The sequence below is a fragment of the Coenobita brevimanus genome, chromosome 85 (genome assembly GCF_032717465.1).
Source record: "Coenobita brevimanus isolate Jiangsu-jjx chromosome 85, ASM3271746v2, whole genome shotgun sequence".
NCBI classification, from domain to species: Eukaryota; Metazoa; Arthropoda; class Malacostraca; order Decapoda; family Coenobitidae; genus Coenobita; species Coenobita brevimanus.
The window spans coordinates 9,500,400-9,520,712 of NC_137038.1; the positions used below are offsets into that span (position 1 = coordinate 9,500,400).

Here is a 20,313-nt window from a genome sequence, read left to right on the forward strand (position 1 = left end):
AAATCAATAAAAAAAATAAAAAATAAGAGTAGATAAATATGTCGTGTACTAAAGGAGTAAACGAAGGCTTTATTAACCTCTCAGGTAAAAAAATAAATAAAAATAAATACGGATAATTATTTAGTTAGCAAGAATATATACTCCTTCTACTCTAACTTGGCCTAAAATTGCCATCACTCCATCTCGCAGGTAAGTAGCAACATAAGATTAACACTAGAATATCAAGCTGGTCACGAAGAAGTGCCACGGAAAGGATGTAGAGCCGTAGCACTTTTTTCCTACCACTGAGCTACGTAAAAAAAAAAAAAAATATATCTTGTACTATAAAAGGAAAAAAGTAATGGTAGTGAAAGGGTTAATCAAAACAGAGACTAGTAAATTCTAAAACTATACTCTGCTCACTTCAACTTGGCGTAAAATTGCCATCTCTCCAACTTGAACGCTGGGCTAATACAAGAGATTAACACTAGAATATGGTGCTGGTCACGAAGAAGTGCTATGGAAGGGATGCAGAGCCGTAGTACTGTCTTCGGCCACTGAGCTACGGGAACTAAGCTGCAAAAAGGACGAATTAACCTTACCGCCTTTACTATATGTCGAGGGAGGAATTTAATAATAATAATAATAATAATAATAATAATAGTAATAATGATGATGATGATAATAGTAATGGTAGTAGTAGTAGTAGTAGCAATAATTAATAATAATAATAATAATAATAATAATAATAATAATAATAATAATAATAATGGGAAAATATCAGATCTGGAGACCTATCATCAAAATGTCCAGTTACATAGACCACACAGACATCCTGCCCACCTTACAACATCACGGTATCTTGCCAAGTGTGTGTGTGTGTGTGTGTGTGTGTGTGTGTGTGTGTGTGTGTGTGTGTGTGTGTGTGTGTGTGTGTGTGTGTGAGAGAGAGAGAGAGAGAGAGAGAGAGGGGGGGGGGAAGGCACCATGCAGAACTCCCCCTCATTTCCTACAATTAAGCTCCTCTCCTGGGCGGAAGTTTGTTATTGCTCTCTCTTCTCTCTCTCTCTCTCTCTCTCTCTCTCTCCCTAATTTTCTTTTATCTTTCTTGTCTTTCTCCCTCCCCAGCTTAACTCAAGGCTATTTTTTGGTATAGGTTCGACCATACAAATTACTACGTACGTCACTAGGTAGGTAGGTAGGCAGGTAGTAGGCAGGTAGGTAGGTAGGCAGGTAGGTACAGTAGGTAGGTAGGTAAGTGCCAACAGTGTCAGTATAGATTAACGTGGACTACTACCAATGTAAGAGTCGTGAGGTTTTGGGCAGCGTGGAGATGGTGTATTTGAGGGAATTAACTCTCTAGTCTCGAGGTTCATTGATTATTTGTGGGTTTTATCTCTCTGGTCTCGCGGCAGGTCTCTCTCGGTCTCGCCCCCCCCCCTCTATCTCGTATCGTAAGTGAAGGTGAGGTAGACACACTCAGAGATATGGGGTTTTATTGTGGCAGTTATCTTGTTCACTGCCTTCCTCCTGCATCTGTGTGTGTGTGTGTGTGTGTGTGTGTATAGTGTCACGTGGCTAGCTGTTTTCCGTGAGTTACATCTTGTTTGTGCTTCCCTTCCTGATACACCTGACACATCCACCTGCTTATTACATAGTGTACTACTGTTACATATTGTACTGTGATTATATTAACGCCGATAACTATTACATATTGTGCTATGACTATATTAATGCCTACACGTATCCCTGTCGTTACGTGCTGCGAGGAGGGCTCAGTCTGCTGGTGGGGGACGAAGGCATTTTGGATGCACTAAGAAATGAGTACCGTAACTAACCATGCACTCAAAAAGAAAAACAAAAAAGAAAAAACACACTAAACCCATGAAAAAGGGATTATTAGCAGTATAAAAAAAAAAGCAAGATAAAAACAGTGAATAATAAGCCGTACAAACAAAACACGAGAATCTGTTTTTTATGGAAGGAAGAAGGAACCAAAGGCCTGTGGGTAGTAAAGGATGCGTTAAAATCTATGCAAGTAAAGTAAGTAAAGGCGTGAAAATTTTCAAGCTCCTATAACCCACTCTCAAAATAAAACCGTCTGACATGGGCTGGGGTGGAAAGCTAGAGTTGTCCTGAAAATGAGAGGGTTAAGGAGGCGCTGTGAAGTTGATAGGGAGCCATAGCAGTGTATTTTTCTGAGCTAAATTAACCGCAAAAAGACGAAAAACTGCGCCAGGTTAAGGTGAATGAACTACTGTACAGATTCACATAAAACGAGTGAACAGGCTTACCTAGATACGAGGTTGTTTATTATTATTATTATTATTATTATTATTATTATTATTATTACTACTACTACTACTACTTATACTACCACTACTGCTACTACTACTACTATTGCTATCCGGTACTACTACCATCATCATCACCTTTTACTTCAACTTGGGTCATACTGTAATGAGCTTAAAATTTTGAGACGCTTTTGGCTTAGAGAGAGAGAGAGAGAGAGAGAGAGAGAGAGAGAGAGAGAGAGAGAGAGTAAATACCCAGTACTGAAGGGCCCTACAAAACAAGGCATAGGGGGTGGGGGGAGAGGGGAGGGAGGGGGAAGTGGAGGAAAGAGGTGAGGCGGAGGGAAGAAGTGGGGAGAGGAGAGAGAGGTGAAGGGGAAGAAGGAAGGGGAGGGCAGAAGAGGGGTGTAGTAAGAGGTAGGGAAATGAGGGGAGGGGAGGGGAGGGGGAAACGGAGTGGAGATGTTTGCGGGAGAGAACTGGAGGAGGGGAAGGGGGAGAAGGAGAGGGAGGATGAGAGCAAAGGGTAAGGGAAGAAGAAAGGGCATGGGGAGGAGGGGAGATGCAGGAGGGTAAGGAAGGATGGGAAAGGGAGGGGGTGAAGAAAGAAAGAATTGGAGGGGAAAATGGGAGGGAAGAGGAGAAGGGAGAGAGAGAGAGAGAGAGAGAGAGAGAGAGAGAAGAGAGGGAGGGTGGGATGCAGAAGGGTGGGAAAGACAATGGGTGGAGAGGAGGGGGTGGGGTGAAGAAGGAAAGAAGTGAGGGAGAGGGAGGGAGGGAGGGAGGGGGAGAAGGGGAGGGGGGAGTGTTCCTGATTTGGACGTGTTGAGTGGGAGAGCTGACAGACCTAGAGTGGCTAACACACTCTTACTGCCCTCTCCACCACACCACCACACACTACCACACTCCACCACACTCTACATCACACCAGCACACACTACCACACACCACTACACTTCACCACACACTACGACAATTCACCACACACTACCACACTCCAGCATACACTACAACCACCACCACACACTACCACACACCACTACACTTCACCACACACTACGACAATTCACCACACACTACCACACTCCAGCATACACTACAACCACCACCACACACTATCACACTCCACCATACACTACCACACGTCACCACACACTATGACACACTACAACAATTCACCGCACTACAATTCACCACACACCACCACACGTCACCACACACTACCACACTTCAATATCCTGCAGGCAATACTACATACTACCACACTCCACCACACTTTTTTTTTTAGTTACATTTTGTCTCCCTTTAGCAAACTCCTTCTCTCTCTCTCCCCCGCCACTGTGTCTGGGGCTTTCGTTACACCTCTTCCTTTGCTATTTGTCCTAAGCCTTTCAGCTCGCTAGTCTCTCAGGTGTTTTTGATACAGATGACACACGATGAATGGCGGGGGACAGGGAGACATGGAGGCGATTTGTTTGTGGGCACCCCTTAGGGATTAAGGCGCCTGGCAATAGATATATAGATACATAGATGACACACGAAAGCGTTCCAGTGAAATATCCAAAATAAATCACTAAGGAAACGGTGCTAACAGGCCTTCTCTTCCAATTACTAACCCTCTACTCCCTTCACTTCAACTAAGCGTAAAAACTGCCATCCTTCCACCTTGAATACTGGGCTATGACAAGAGATTTACGCTACGATATGGTGATAGTCACGAAGAAGTGCCATAGGATGTAGAGTCACAGTACAGCCTTATTCTGCAAGAGGAAGAAAACCCTATGCCAAGTTGAAATGAATGTACTGTAGCAAATATCATCGCTAATCAGAATACTTAAGAACAGAACTGGGATGAAACCTTTATAGAAATAATATCAACACTTACTACTACTACTACTACAATCACCACTTCTATATTACTAATACTACTACCATTATCACCACCACCATCTCCACCACCACCACCATCACTACTACTGCTACTACTACTACAGCTGCTGCTACCTACACCACCACCACCACCACCACAACCACCACCATCTTCAAGCAAAATCGCGCCCAATCGCACACATTTCCCCCCAAAAATCATCTTCAATCTCTCTGTCTCTCCACTCCTATCAGTCACCACCTTCTCCTTGCATCACCAGCTTCTTTTTTCTTATTTTTTCTTTAATTTTGTCTTTCCGCCAGCCATCTCATACCAAAATATTGCTCCTTGTTTTATTTTATTTTTTGTTTTTTTTTACTGCTTATACAAACTTTATTATAATCTCAAGGATAATTTTACTGATGTTTGTGTTTTTATTTTTCTTATTTCTACTATTTCTCGTTTTATTAATGTTTCCAAATCTCCTGTTGTTTTAATTTTCTTCGTTATTTCAATGCATCAATAAGTGAGGTATGAGGCGTGATGATGATGATGATGATGATGAGGAGGAGGAGGAGGAGGAGGAGAAAGATGATGATGATGATGGCGATGAGGAGGAGGAGAAGGGGGAAAAAGATGATGATGATGATGATGTAAATGCTCCTCAATACCCCGAAATTGCCAAATGCCCTGTGTGGAAACCATATATGTATTACCCTTTCCTCTCTCTCTCTCTCTCATCAATATCAATTCCCCTCTCTTTTCTCCTCAATACCCCTGCCTTCCTCTCCTCCCCTGCTCAATGCCCACTCTACTGTCAATCTTCCTCAGTCCCCCCCTCCTTAATGCCCTCTCCCCTCTCCCAATGCCCATTATCCCCCTCTCAATGCCCAGTGCCGTGCCTAATGCCCTGGTTGGGGAGTCAAAATTACGCCTTTCATCCCTCTGAGCAGACTGGGGTGACGGGGAGAGGGGAGGGGAGGGGAGGGGAGATGGGGGAGGAAAGAGAGAAGGAGGGAAGAGGTAGGGAGGGATGAAGTAAGTGGAAGAGGAGGGGAAGGACGAGGGATGGAAGGCAGAGGTGGGGAGGAAATGGGGAGAAAAGTAGAGTAGGAGGAAGGAGGGATGGGGAGGAGGTGAGAGGGGCAAGGAAAGGGAGGGATGGGGAGGGAGATGAAACTGGGAGGAAAGGGAGGGAGGGAATGAAAGAGAGAAGGAATGGAGGGGTGAAGGGGAAGGGAGAAAATCAGGAAAGGGAGGAATACAAGGGAGGGAGGAGGGGTAAGAAACGGGAGGGAGGGGAAAGGAGAGGATGGGAGGGAGGAGGAGGGAAACTGGAAGAGGAGGGGGGGAGGAGAGGCTGTAAGAGGGAAGAGATAAAGGAGTCAAAAATGGAGAGAGAAAGAGAGAGAGAGAGAGAGAGAGAGAGAGTGATGTTTCTCGTGTTTATGTTCATGATTATCTGACGTGTTTTTCTTTACGATGTTTGGTAGGTGTTTAGAATGTTTGTTTGCTTGTGTCTGTGTTTGCTTGTGTTTGTTAAGTATACCTGTTTGTGGTATTTGTTTAATGTGTTTGTTTACGCTGTTTGTTTAGCGCGTGTGGTGACTGGCTACCTGACTGCCTCTCTTTTCACACACGCTGACTCAACACATTCTCTCTCTCTCTCTCACACACACACACACACACACACACACACACACACACAACTTTTATTATCCTAACCATCCCATTCTAACCAAGACTAACTTTACCTTTCGGGTCTTATCCTAATGAACCCTACCCAGCCTAACCCAACCCAACCTAACTAAATCTATCCCAACCCAATCCAATCCAATCCAACCCAACCAAACTAAATCTATCCCAACCCAACCTAACCTAACCCAATCCAACCCAACCCAGCCTAACTACAGTAAATCTACCCCAGCCCAGCCCAGCTTCAACCACCCCAGCCTCATCTCCCTCTCCTCCTCTCCCCAGCTTCGAGGGGACGAAATCCACCAAGGGGGCGTCCAAAATGCGCCGAGATCTCCTGAACGCCGAGATCTCCCAGCTGCGAGACCTCCTGCCCCTGCCGCCCTCCACACGCCAGCGCCTCTCACAGCTCCAGCTCATGGCCCTCGTCTGCGTCTTCGTCAGGAAAAGCAACTATTTTAATCAGGGTGAGATGCAGTGTGAGTATGAGGCGAGATGGAGTTTGAGTATGAGGTGAGATGGAGTGTCTGAGGTGAGATGGAGGGTATGAGGTGAAATGGAGGGTATGAGGTGAGTTGGAGTGTGAGTATAAGGTGAGATGGTGAGTATGAGGTGAGGTGGAGCGTGAGTATGAGGTGAGATGGAGGGTATGAGGTGAGATGGAGTGTGAGTATAAGGTGAGATGGTGAGTATGAGGTGAGGTGGAGCGTGAGTATGAGGTGAGATGGAGGGTATGAGGTGAGATGGAATGTGAGTATAAGGTGAGATGGTGAGTATAAGGTGAGATGGAATGTATGAGGTGAGATTGGGTGTACGTATGAGGTGAGATGAAGTGTAATTATAAGGTGAGATGGAGTGTAAGTATAAGGTGAGATGGAGTGTGAGTATGAGGTGAGATGGAGTGTAAGTATAAGGTGAGACGGAGTGTGAGTATGAGGTGAGATGGAATGTGAGTATGAGGCAGAGGGAATACCGATAACATATACTCCTTTTACTCGAACTTGGTCTAAAATTGGCCACGACAATTTTGGTCAAAAAAAAAAAAAAAAAAAAAAAAAAAAAAAAAAAAATCGACAATTTTCGCTCCATCAGCATATATTTTTTTTTATTCCCGCTTAAGACAGAAAAATATCATGTGAAAAATAGCTTAAGTCTAATGTGTGAAAAACAGCGTAAGTCCAATATCGTGTGAAAAATAGCGTAAGTCTAATATCGTGTAAAAAACAGAGTAAGTCTAATGTGTGAAAAATAACGTAAGTCTAATATCGCGTAAAAAAAACAGCGTAAGTCTAATATCAAGTAACTGCCTCGATGTAACCGTAAGTAAGGAAAATATAAGTAATTTCTCAAACACTTAAAAAAATAAATGGTCTCCGATACTCTGCTTTTAAAACATTTATCTGGAGGGTTTTCTGGTCTCAATTTTCTTCATTTACGGTTAATTCGAAGCACAAAACTGTTCAGCAAATTCTCGTACTTTTTCTATTAATTCCAAGCTACTCTCACATGATATTCTTTTTCTATTATAAACGCAATTTGTGATAATATTACGACAATCACTATCACTATTTTCAACTTCCTGGCGCCTCCAAACTCGCTACTTTGAAGATATATATACTTTCCTCACTCTAACTTGGCCTAAAATTTCCTAACTACTTAAACATGGGTGCCTGAGATGGAGTGTGAGTACGAGGTAGGCGGAGAATGAAGAATCTATACTCCTGTTACTCTAATTTGGCCTAAAACTGCCCCCTATCCAGCTTGTCTTCTGAATTTTGGCGAGAGATTAGCACTAGAATATGGTGCTAGTCACGAAGAAGTGCCATGAAAAGGATATGGAACTGCAGCATTGTCTTTTTCTGTTCCTAAGCTACAGAAGGACGAAAATCTGGGCCAAGTTAAAGTGAAAAAACTGCAGGTGCTTTGACATCAATTAGGGTGAGAGAGATGGAGTCAGGGGATGAGGCAGAGTGAACTAAACCCTACCTTCCCTTTAGTTACGGAAGCTGACAGGGAGTGATGGAATATAAAAGAGAACTAACAACAACTACAGCAACAACAATAACAACTACCACCACCAGCACCACCACTACTACTACTACTACTTTTATAAATAACAAAGCAATTTATAGAAGTACACCCAAATAATTAATATTCCCATTATTATAAGTCACCATCAGGGACAATTTACACATGATATTTCACCTCAGAGCATTAGCAGGAAAATAAAATAGACCCCCCCTTGAAACCGAGATTAAATCGCCTCTATTCCCGTGCTGACTGGGGTGAGATTACTGTGCTCGCCGGCTGAGATTAGTGCCTGGGCCCCTGTTGAGCTCATCTCGGCTCGTGATGGATGGGTGGACGGGTGGCGAGTGGATGGAGGGGATGGTGTGGATGGGAGATGCAGGGGGGGCTTGGGTAAATGTGGAGGAAGAGGGGGTATAGAAAACGGGGAGAGAGAGAGAGAGAGAGAGAGAGAGTGTGTGTGTGTGTGTGTGTGTGAGAGAGAGAGAGAGAGAGTGTGTGTGTGTGTGTGTGTGTGAGAGAGAGAGAGAGAGAGAGAGAGAGAGAGAGAGAGAGTGTGTGTGTGTGTGTGTGTGTGAGAGAGAGAGAGAGAGAGAGAGAGAGAGAGAGTGTGTGTGTGTGTGTGTGTGAGAGAGAGAGAGAGAGAGAGAGAGAGAGAAGATAGTTACCTCTCAACTGCACGACTTACAACCGATACTCGGACCCTCTCTCTCTCTCTCTCTCTCTCTCTCTCCCCACCGATCTTTCCCTCCATCCTCTCTCCCCCTCCCTCTCCCCTCCCCAATCCTACTTCCTCTTCTTCCCTCCACTCCTCCCCCTTCCCTCCCGCTCTCCTATTTTTTTTTTTTCCCTCCTCACAGGATTGGAAGCAGATATAGAATTGTCTCTCCCCCCTTCTTCATCCCCTCTCCCCCCATTCTCTCCCCCAATAGGTTCCCCTTCTCTCCCCCACCATCCCCTCCTTCCCATGCCCCTCCCTCCCTCCTTCCTTCCTTCCCCACCCCTTCTTCTCTTCTCCCTCCCCTCCCCTCCCCCTCCCCTTCACCTGATGGGACAGGGTGCACACGTCATTAACATTCCTGCTCAGCCGAGAGGGGGTCAGGGGGCAGGGGGAGGGGAGGGGAGGAGAAGAACAGGGGTAGGATAGTGGAAGCCTGGGAGAGAGAAGGCAGGGAAAGAAGCAGTGAGAAGGGAAGGGGATGAAGGGGAAGGGGGGAGTGGAAGGGGAGAGGGAGAGGGAGGAGGAGGAAGAGGGGGAGGGAGAGGAGGGGAAGAGGCAGGAGAAGGGAAACAGGTAGGGTTAGGGAAGCTTGGGACAGAGGGGGGGTGCAGGAAGAGAGAGAGAGGGGAGGGAGAAGAAGAGGGGGATGCAGAAAGGGAGAGAAAGTGCGAGGGAGAAGGGGTACGAGGGAGGGGAGAGGAGGGAAGAGACAGGGGCACACTGGCTGGGAGGGGAGAAATGGAAGATGAGAATATGGAAGGAATGGGAAGACCAAGGAAAACACGAGAGGAGGAAAGGAGGAAGGAAAAGAAGAGGGAGGAGGAGGAGGGAGAGGGGGAAGAAGGGAGAGGGGGGAGGAGGGAAAGGCAGGGGGAGGGCGGGGAGGGCTGGTTGGTGGAAGCTTGGGAGAGGAACTAAAAAGGAGGAAAAAGAGGGAGGGGAAGAGAGAGGGAAGGGAGGGGAAGGGGTGGGGGATGAAAGGGGAAGGGAAAGGGTAAGAGAAGGGGATGGAAAAGTAAGGGAAGGATGGAAAAGAAGGGGAAGTGGGGGGGGAAGGAGGATAGGGGGAGAGAGAGAGGGAAGAGGATGGAGAAAATGGAGGAGAGAGGGGGAGGAAAGAAGGGAGGGGGAGGAAGAGAAACAGAGGCAACTGCAAACTTGAAAAGATGGGAGGAGGAGGAGGAGAGAGAGGGTGACTGGAAACCTGAGAGAGAGAGAGAGAGAGAGAGAGAGAGAGAGAGAGAGAGAGAGAGAGAGAGAGAGAGAGAGAGAGAGGAGGAGGAGGAGGAGGAGAGAGGGTGACTGGAAACCTGAGAGAGAGAGAGAGAGAGAGAAAGAGAGAGAGAGTGAGGAGTGTTATGTTGAATGATGGGAATTTTTTTACTACTACTACTGCTACTACTACTATTAATACTTTCTTTTACCAGTGAGTTAATGGCCAAGGGAGAGTACAATGATATCTCTCACTCACCTTCTTGTAATTCCTCTGACAGGCTGACACCCCCCCCCAAAAAAAAAAAATAATAATAATAATAAATAAAAAAACTGAAAACTGCAAAATCACCGTGACTGGCTAGAATCACACAAAATTAATGAAAAAATACAGATGATATAGATTAAAACCAATTTAAACTTTAACTTATTTCCAGATGAAGATAAAAGGTGAAACAATAGTATGTATATTTTTAAAGTCATTCCCTCAATTTATAATGACATGAATAAATAAACTGAAAAATGCAAAGTACATACAAAACAAAGATGGAATAATAATAACGAAAAATAACTTTTTAAAAATTCTATTCCAGTCATGATTTCTCTCACTGGCCAATTTCAGTTTACTCTGTTATTATACACAACATTCAGTTTTAAAAAATCAAAAAGTGCCAAGTGGCCATGAATGACTTCACGAAAAATTACACAAAAATTCCAGTCATTATTAAGTACAAGTTTTACGCCATTTACTCCAATTCCTTCCGTATATATTTAAATTAACTAAAACACTAAAAATATGAAAACTGCTACAAAGATATAATAGGTAAACCTGGAACGTAACAGACAGATAGACTGACTGATAGATAGGTAGATGGTTAAACAAATACATACATATATACAGTTCATACATACATACATACATGCATCATCATCAACATCATCATCATCATCATCATCATCATCATCATCATCATCATCATCATCATCATCATCATCATCATCATCCCACCTCTTTTACCAACCTTCAGGTGGGTGAGGTTGCGTCCAGAAAGCATGTAAAGTGAAATGGGCCACACTTCCATTCACACAACACCCAAGCCCTCGGAATCCTGACTCTATCTCATAAGTACACCTTGCAAACGTAGCTTCATAAATACCTATTAGACAGAATAAACTCCACCATGCCAAGAATAAGAAAAAAAGAAAAAGAAAAAAAATGACTCCAAGCCTTTATCTTGCACACCTCCATATAATATTCATCCAACCAGCTCGATCCCTTGTCAGTTCCCTACCTTTGTCAACCTCAACATCCTTCTCACACATTCATTCACCATATCTAACCATCTTCTTGGCTTATCACTCCTATCCCCACCTTCCACCTTACTCACATACACCCCTTTCACTTCCCTATTAACACCCATTCTCTCCTACTTCCATCTACAAATTCACGCACATATACCCCTTCCACTTCCCTATTAATATCCATTCTCCTCACACCACCCTAGGCACACTCTCCACTTCTATCGTCCACACATTTCCTCACTCCACATCTTCCACGCATCACAATTTCTTCCCTTATCCACTCTCTCCACTCCACACACCTTTCTCAATCACCCGATCTCATCCACTCAAACTCTCCATTTTTCGTTTGCATGCCACACCAAAATTCACACCGATATGTTAATGAGGACACTAAAACTCCTTCAAGTAATCCACCTGCAGCTGCCACCCTCACACCTCTATTTCGTATCAAGGACTTCATAGCACCATCCACTCTCCTACCCTCTGCCACTGGGTTTCCACTTCCTTTGCACATTACTCTTTATTTTCTATCAGTGCAACCGTATACTTAAATTCTCTCACTAATTCACGTCATGCCATTTGCCTATAATTTTCTTTTAATAACAGAACAGAGGAAGGAAAAACAAATGAATAAAAATAATAATACTGCATAATCGACATAAGCTGAACACAAAAATATATATTGAAGTTATGTCTAGCCCTCACCTAACTTAATTGACATTCTACGGTATATGGCACTAAAACAGTAAAAAAACACCGAAAACTGGCAAGTAAAGGTAAGTTAAGGTGGCAACATTAACATAAAAAATCACTTAGTTTCTTGTTACAGATTCATCTTACTGGCAACAATGAATGAATGAATGAATGAATAAATAAATAAATGAATGAATAACCCAGCCTATCCGAACCCAAATAAATAAATAAATAAACACAATAAAATAGATACAGAAAATAATGCCTAATGGACATCACTATACAACCAGTTCTCTCTCTCTCTCCCCCAAAAATGAAAAAAAAGGGGAAAAAACTCTCGCTAGTGGACATGACGGGCTAAGTTTTGCGGCGTGTGTAAAAAGCCAACACTTACGCAGCTCCAATGTTGATCTGGCCACGGCTAATTTGAGGCGGGGGGCGTCCAGCTTGAGAGAAAACGGGGTGCGGGGAAACATTGGAGGGGGGTCTTACATATTTTTTTTTTTTTTTTTTTTACGGTGTGTGGGTTAGAGTTTTTTTTTGGGGGGGTCTCACTCTCTCTCTCTCTCTCTCTCTCTCTCTCTCTCTCTCTCTCTCTCTCTCTCACACACACACACACACACACACTACTGTCCTTCTATGTCTCTCATTTATTCATCAATTCTTCTTCAATAAAATCCATCCCCCCCCCCTCTCTCTCTCTCTCTCTCTCGCTAATGTCTGGAGGGACGCTGTGCAATCTCGAACACATTTTTCCCAATACACTTTTTCTCGATCCCTATTGAATCAAACCGAAAAATGAAAATAAAAACACCTGAACGAAAAATTCCGAACGGGCGAGCGATACTGCCCATCCGACCAGGGGAGGTTTCAGAGCGCTTCGTCCGGCGTTTCAAAGTGTTTCGTTCGGCGTTTCGCTCCGGTTCGAACCCCGGCTTGTTATGTATTGGGTTCAAGGGTTCAGGGAAGGATTCTTGGGCTGACGCTCTCCCGGCAGGAAAACAGAAAGAACAATAGGCTGGAAGGAGGTAGGATAATATTGACGTTCTCTCTGTAACAATGAGATGTGAGAGATGGAGAGACTTTGGAGGAGGCGGAGGAAAGGTTTGGAGAGGTGGAGGAAAGGTGCTGGGGGTCCCTCTCCACCTTCTCTCCACATTCTCTCTCTCTCTCTCCACTTGGGTCTTTCATTGTCTGCCTCTCACTCACTCACTCACTCTCTCACTCTTCACCTTTCTTTTGTTTTAAGCTTTTTTTAAGGACTTATTCAGACTTCGTCTCTCTCTCTCTCTCTCTCTCTCTCTATCATCATCATCATCATCATCATCCCACCTTAACACCCACCTAAGAGAAAGTATGAAAAGCAACAACACCAACAACTATAATAATAATAATAATAATAATAATAATAATAATTATAATAATGATAATAATAATAATAATAATTTTCCATACAGCCATGAAGCACGGTGGACCAGGTGGAAGAGTGGAAGGACCTAACCTGGAGTTCCTAAAGGTTAGTTATCATTTATCCTCAGTTATTTTTAGTTATTATTTATTATTTTATTATTTATTATTATTCTCCAATTTCTCATGGCTAGTTTTTATTTATCCTGTTATTCTTTATTATTTATTTTTGTTATTTTTAGTTATTATTCTTATATATTTTTCAGTTATTCTCCAGTTTCTTAAGGTTAGTTATTATTTATTGTTATTTATTATTCATTTTGTTATTCTTTATTAATTGCTTTATTCCTAGATATTGTGAGTTATTCGTTATCCTTAATTAGGGTTTTATTCTAATGTGATGTCAGTTATTATTTTTTCTTAAGTTATTTTTACATTTTATTCCCAGTTATTTTTATTATTAACTATCATCACCGGGAGTTTCATAAGGTTAGTTAGTATTCTCAGTTATTCGTTATTATTCTTTATATTTTATTTTTAGGTCTTTTATTATTTTTATCCTTATTAATTATTTTTATGGTAGTTATTCTTTAATGTGTTATTTTTAATTATCTACAGACCCTATGGGATTTTTTTTACTACTACTACTTGCTTTATTTTCTTATATTTTTCTAATATATCTTTATTTTTATCGTTATTTTTCACTTTTTCTATAATATTTTAAGTACCAATTTTTTATTTCAAGTTTAGCATAATTACTATCTTTATTATTCTCTAATATCTTTATCTCTTTATACTGTTTCTTTTTATCTTTATTTTTCCATTATTATTAGGCATCACATTATTTTTTCATCTACCTAATCTATCTGCCTTACATAACATCCGCACTTACCTACATCCTACCTACCTACCTAACTACTTACCCTAACTTCTAATCACCTACTTTCTTTGCATCTACCTACTTACCCTTTACCTACCTACCTAACAAATCTACCTGCCCCACATATAATAACACCCGCACCTACCTACCTTACTACTTACCCTACCTTCTAATCATCTACTTTCTTTGCATCTACCTACTTACCATCTAACTACCTACCTAATCTACCTGCCCCACATAACACCCGCACCTACCTACACCCTACCTACCTAACTACTTACCCTAACTTCTAATCATCTACTTTCTACTTTGTACCTACCTACCTAACAAATCTTCCTGCCCCACATAAAATAACACCCGCACCTACCTACACCCTACCTACTTACCCTAACTTCTAATCATCTACTTTCTACTTCGTACCTACCTACTTACCATCTACCTACCTACCTAATAAATCTACCTACCCCACATTTAATAACACCCGCACCTACCTACATCCTACCTACCTACCTTCCTTACTACTTACCCCAACTTCTAATCATCTAATTTCTACTTTGTATGTACCTACTTACCATCTACTTACCTACCTAACTTACTACCATATTCATCTACCCTCACTAACCTTTATTTTAGTCTGTTTTTTACTAGTCACCATCTTTATTGCTTTTAAAATAAGTTTAGTATCATTTTTATTTCATTTTTAAATTTTGGCATAATTTCTGTATTATTATCATCTTTTATTATTTCTGTAATTATTGTACCTAATTATTACCATATTTATTTATTTATTTATTTACACATTTATTTTGCACGTACTTAAGTATTTTAACATTAGATTATGATGCTAGTCACGAAGAAGTGCCATGGAAAACCTGTTCTCTCCACCACGAATGAAGATATATAGCAAGAGATGTTAAAGATAATGATGCTAGTCACGAAGAAGTGCTATGGGAAAAAATACAGAGCCACAGCATTATCATCTGCCACTATGCTACGTGAAATAAGCAGAAAAGGGACGAAAATCAGAGAAATGCTGAAGTGAACGATGTATTTTGAGACAGGCTGATAAATTTTGAGTCTGGTAATTACTGATACATATACTTAATTTACCTTTTCATTCACTACGAAATTTATTGTTCATTAGCCCTTTCACTACGAGGACTAAGACGGAGAGAGAGGGAGAGGGAGAGGGAGAGAGAGAGAGAGAGAGAGAGAGAGAGAGAGAGAGAGAGCAGATAAAAAGATAGTGGAAGTTAGAGATAGAGATAGATCGTAAAGATAGCGAGAAAGATAACACATTCCAATCCAACTTTAGTCCCAGCATTCCTCTCTCTCTCTCTCTCTCTTCTTCCATTACACCTCCTACTCCGACTCTCCTTAAGATCCTTTCCTTTCCTTAAACTTTCCTTAATTTTCTTGCTTTTTCTTAACCCTGACTCTCCTTCCTTCCTTCACTTATTACCTCTCTTTTTCTTTCCTTTTCCTTCCTTGACTCTCCTTCATTTTCTCTTAACTCTCCTTCACTCATCTTCCCTTACCCTGACTCTCCCTCCTTCATTTTTCCCTCCCTACCTTAACTCTTCCTTCAGTCCTCCTTCCTTCGTTCATCTTTCCATACCTCTCCATCTTTCACTTTTCCTTCCCTATCTTCACTCTCCTTCCTTCATTCATATTTTCTTCACCCTCCTTCCTTCTCTCCTTCCTTCCTTCCCCATCTTGACTCTCCTTCCTTCCTTCCTTAACTCTTTAAAACTCTCTCCGTCACCAATTTTATCATTTTTACCCTCATCTACGTACCTACTTACCTACCTATCCACCCATCTACCTACTACATACCACTCCCTTCTTGCAATCTATCAACTTTCTACCTTTTACCTACTTACTGAATACCTACATATGTCCTACCTACCTATACTTTCTACTCTGCATCTACCTACCTACCTACTTACCCTACTACGCATCTACACTCACTTACCTTTCCAAGTACTAATTATCTACCTGCCCAACATCCCTACCCCACGTTGCACCTGCCTATATACTGCCTACCTTCCGTCTACCCTACTACCTCCTGCCTAACCCTGCCGTAGCTACTGCCAACCTTCCATTTACCCTACCTACCCCTGTCTATCTACTGCTACCGTCCATCTACCCTACCTGCCTCCTCCCTACCCTTGCCTATCTCTCCCTACCTTCCATTTCAGTTGCCTATCCCCTGCCTATCCCTCCCTGCCTTCCATTTCAGTTGCCTATCCCCTGCCTAACCCTGCCTATCCCTCCATACCGTCCATTTCAGCTGAATATCTCCTGCCTAACCTTCCCTACTTTCCATTTCAGCTGCCTACCTCCTGCCTAACCCTGCCTACCTTACCCACCAATATAAAACCCACGGAATGTCTCCAGACCTTTACTGACCTATTGTCTTTGAGGGGGAGGGGGAGGGGGAGGCGAGGGGTGACTGGAAGAGGAGGAGGGTGTGAAAAGACGAGGTGTGTGTGTGTGTGTGTGTGTGTGTGTGTGTGTGTGTGTGTGTGTGAGAGAGAGAGAGAGAGAGAGAGAGAGAGAGAGAGAGAGAGAGGGGGGGAAGGGGGGAGAGGGGAAGGGGGGAGCAGGGGAGAGGGGAGGGGAAAACGGAACCGGGAAAGTGAGAGGTAGTAGGAGGAAATATGGAGGGGAAGGGAAAGGGGGGAGGGGAGGGGAGTGGGGAGAGAATATAGGATAGGGGAAAGTGAAAGAAGGGGGGAGAGGGGTGTGGAGGGAAGTGTGGAGGGAATGTGGGGTAGGGGAAAGTGAGGGGAGGGGAGGGGAGGAGATATGGAGTAAGGGAGGGGAGGGGAGGGGAGGAGATATGGAATAAGGGAGGGGACGGGAGGGGAGAGGAGGTATCCCCAGGGGGTGGTGTAGCAGTCATACCTTCCCTCACACCCCATCACTCAGGGGAGGGGAGGGGAGGAGAGGGATAATGAGGGAAGGAATAGTTAGGTATGTGCAAGTGTTTTGGTGGGTAAGTAGGTGTGGGTGTAAGTGGATGGGCAGGTGTGGGTGTAGGTGGGTGGGCAGGTGTGGGTGTAAGTGGGTGGGTACGTGTGGGTATAAGGGGGTATTGATGGGTGTGGCCATAGGTGGGAGGGTAGATGTGGATATACGTGGGTGGGTAGACTAGGCTGTAAGTGGGTAGGTGTGGGTGTAGGTGTGGGTGTGGGTGTGGGTGTGGGTGTAGGTGTGGGTGTAGTGGCTAAACGTGTAAGGATCCATTTAAACCCCACCTAACCCCAACTTACCTACCCCAACCTCCCCTCCCCTCCCCCAGCCTCACCCTATCACACCTTCCAAATCCAATTTCCTTATAACATGACCCCTGACCCGGCCCCCAGAGGTCAGGCGGGGTCAAATTGCGTCGTCTGATTGGCCAATGACACCTGCCGTAATAGCACCTGTAATTAGCCCTGTTCCCAATCACGGTTACCTGTAGTTAGGCAAGTCATTAACGCCAGGTGATGATGAGGTGAGGAGTATTCTAACTGAATTATTATTACTCCCTGCACATAAAGGGGTATAATTATTTTTTGGTTATTACTATTATCATCATCATCATCATTATCATTATCATCATCATCATTATCATTTTTTTACTATATCATAATATTTTTACTACATCACCATCATTACTACTACTACTACTACAGTATTACAATCAATATCATCATCATCATCATCATCATCATCATCATCATCACTACATTTTTCTTTTTTTTTTTATAATTTGGGCGTCTGGGAGTGACTGTCATTTTTTTTTTCCTCTCGGTTAATTGAATTGGAAAGCGACTGTGCGAAGGGAGGGGCTGGTAAACTCAACCCCTTCCCTGCGAGTACATCATCTTCTTTCTTCTAGTTTCTATAGCATTTTCATCTTAACTTGGCCCAGATATTCTCTCCCTTTTGTAGCTTATTTCACGTAGCTCAGTGGCAGGAAAAGACAGCGCTACGGCTCTATATCGTTTCCATTGCACTTCTTCGTGACTAGCATCAGTCTAGCGTTAATCTAATGTTCAACTCGGGATAAGGTTATGGCTCTTATTTCCTTTCACCGGCACTTCTTCGTGACTAGCATCATATTCTATTATTGATCTACTATGACAGTTAAGAAAAAGACAATGCTGCGGCTCTAAATCCTTTCCACAGCACTTCCTCGTGACTAGCATCATAGTCTAGAGTTAATCAATTGCTTCAACTCGGGAAAAATCAATGCTACGGCTCTCCATCCTTTCCACAGCACTTCTTCGTGACTAGCATCATAATCTAGCGTTAATCTACTGTTAAGTCAGTAAAAAAGACAATGTTACGGATCTACATCCTTTCCACAGCACTTCTTCGTGACTAGCATGAATCTACCGTTATAACACCGCATTCAAGATGGAGGGAAGGCAATTTTAGGCCAAGTTTGAGTGAAAGGAGTAAAATCAAATAATTCCATTCAATTTTCGAAGACTAATAAAAAAAGGCGCTGGAAAAAAATATAAGCCTGGAAAAAGGTCAGGAAAGGAATGATAAAAAATAGAAAATGTGGAATGAGCGAACTGAAAATGGAAAATGGAAAGGGAATGAAAAGGGCTGGAAAGGAAATACCACAAAGGGAGGATGAAAAGGGTGACTGGATGAGAGGAACAAGAGAGGGGAAGACTGGAAAGGGCAATAGGGTACTTGGAAAGGGCATATATAAAGAAAATTAGAAAGGGCAGATGTAAAGGGCAATTAGAAAGGGCTGATATAAGGGGCAATTAGAGAGGGCAATTAAAGGCCAGTTTGAAAGGGAAGATATACAGGGCAATTAGAAAGGGAATCCGCTGGAATGATCAAAAAGGGTAGATGGAAAGTGTGTGTGTGTGTGTGTGTGTGTGTGTGTGTGTGTGTCTAGGCCTAGGCAGTGTCTGGGTAGGCTCAGAAAGGACATTTAGGCCTATGTTAATGTGTCAGACTGTCAGTTTAGGTGAGCCAGCCTCTCTCTCTCTCTCTCTCTCTCTCTCTCTCACACACACACACACACACACACACACACACACACACACACACACACAAAGCTTACTCAATGCTCTCATTCTCACAGATTAAGTTTTTGTCTCTAACGACAGTCTCCCCCCCCCTCTCTCTCTCTCTCTCTCCATCCATTCTACCATCTTACCCACAAAAAGAATCAACATTACACAAATCCAAGAAATAACAAAATAATAATAATAATAATAATAATAATCATCCATCCATCCATCATCCAATCCTACATTGCCCTATGAGGAGCGTAGGAGCCCGAGGCTAGGCAGTTGGTCCCGACGTTTAAGATGAGAGTGAATAATAATAATAATAATAAAATAATAATAATAATAATAACAATAATAAAATAATAATAATAATAATAATAATAATAATAATAAAATAATAATAACAATTTAAAAAAATAATAATAATAATAAAACTCAATACCCAAATCTAGGTAAAAAAAAAAGAATACAAAATGAATACAAAAATAACTCATCCATCGTAGTCTATCCTGTAGAAAGAATACAAGTAGAATTTTATACTCACTCTCATCCTGTAAGAGAAAAGAAAAAGGTGTTAATCAGATGAGGTAGGCTGGAAGAGAGAGAGAGAGAATCGGATTGTCAATACTACTTCTCCCGAGCTGAATAAAGTCGTAAGGAAACTGAAAATAAAAATAAAAAAAATAAAAAAAAACACGTAAATGACCTAATATTACCAAACTCACTCCATCCCATCCAACCCAACCTGACCCAGCTTCACCCAATTAACCTAACACACAATCCGACCTAACCCAATCATCTAACAACCCTCTGCTAGCGTCTACCCACCTAACAACCTCTCCTAACAGCCCTAACTATCGCAGAAGCATCCCCTAACCTTCTTAATTAGCTAACAACATAATCACTAAAACCATCTAATCTAACCTTCCAAACGGCATAATTACTCAATAAACCACCTAACAATTCCATCTACAAACTTCATCTCTACTTCTAACAACCCTAACAATCAAAACAACTCCTTCTAACAGCCCTAACAACAAAATTATTAAAAAACCCAACAATCAAAACTACTTCTAACAACTCTAACAATCAAAACAACAACTTCTAACAGCGATAACAACAAAACAACTACTTCAAACAACCCTAACAATCAAAACACCTGCTTCAAACAGCTCAAACAATCAAAACAACTACCTCTAACACTC

At 42.5% G+C, this 20,313-nt stretch overlaps 1 protein-coding gene across 1 annotated transcript in view; it reads left to right on the forward strand.

The window, feature by feature from the left end:
- The window catches only part of LOC145410420 (uncharacterized), a 162,513-nt gene that overhangs the window by 13,323 nt on the left and 128,877 nt on the right, over positions 1 to 20,313 (forward strand). The window contains exons 2-3 of the mRNA XM_080280573.1: positions 6,121 to 6,302; positions 13,249 to 13,307. Coding sequence (XP_080136699.1) covers positions 6,121 to 6,302; positions 13,249 to 13,307 — 241 coding nt within the window. The remainder of the gene's footprint in view (positions 1 to 6,120; positions 6,303 to 13,248; positions 13,308 to 20,313) is intronic.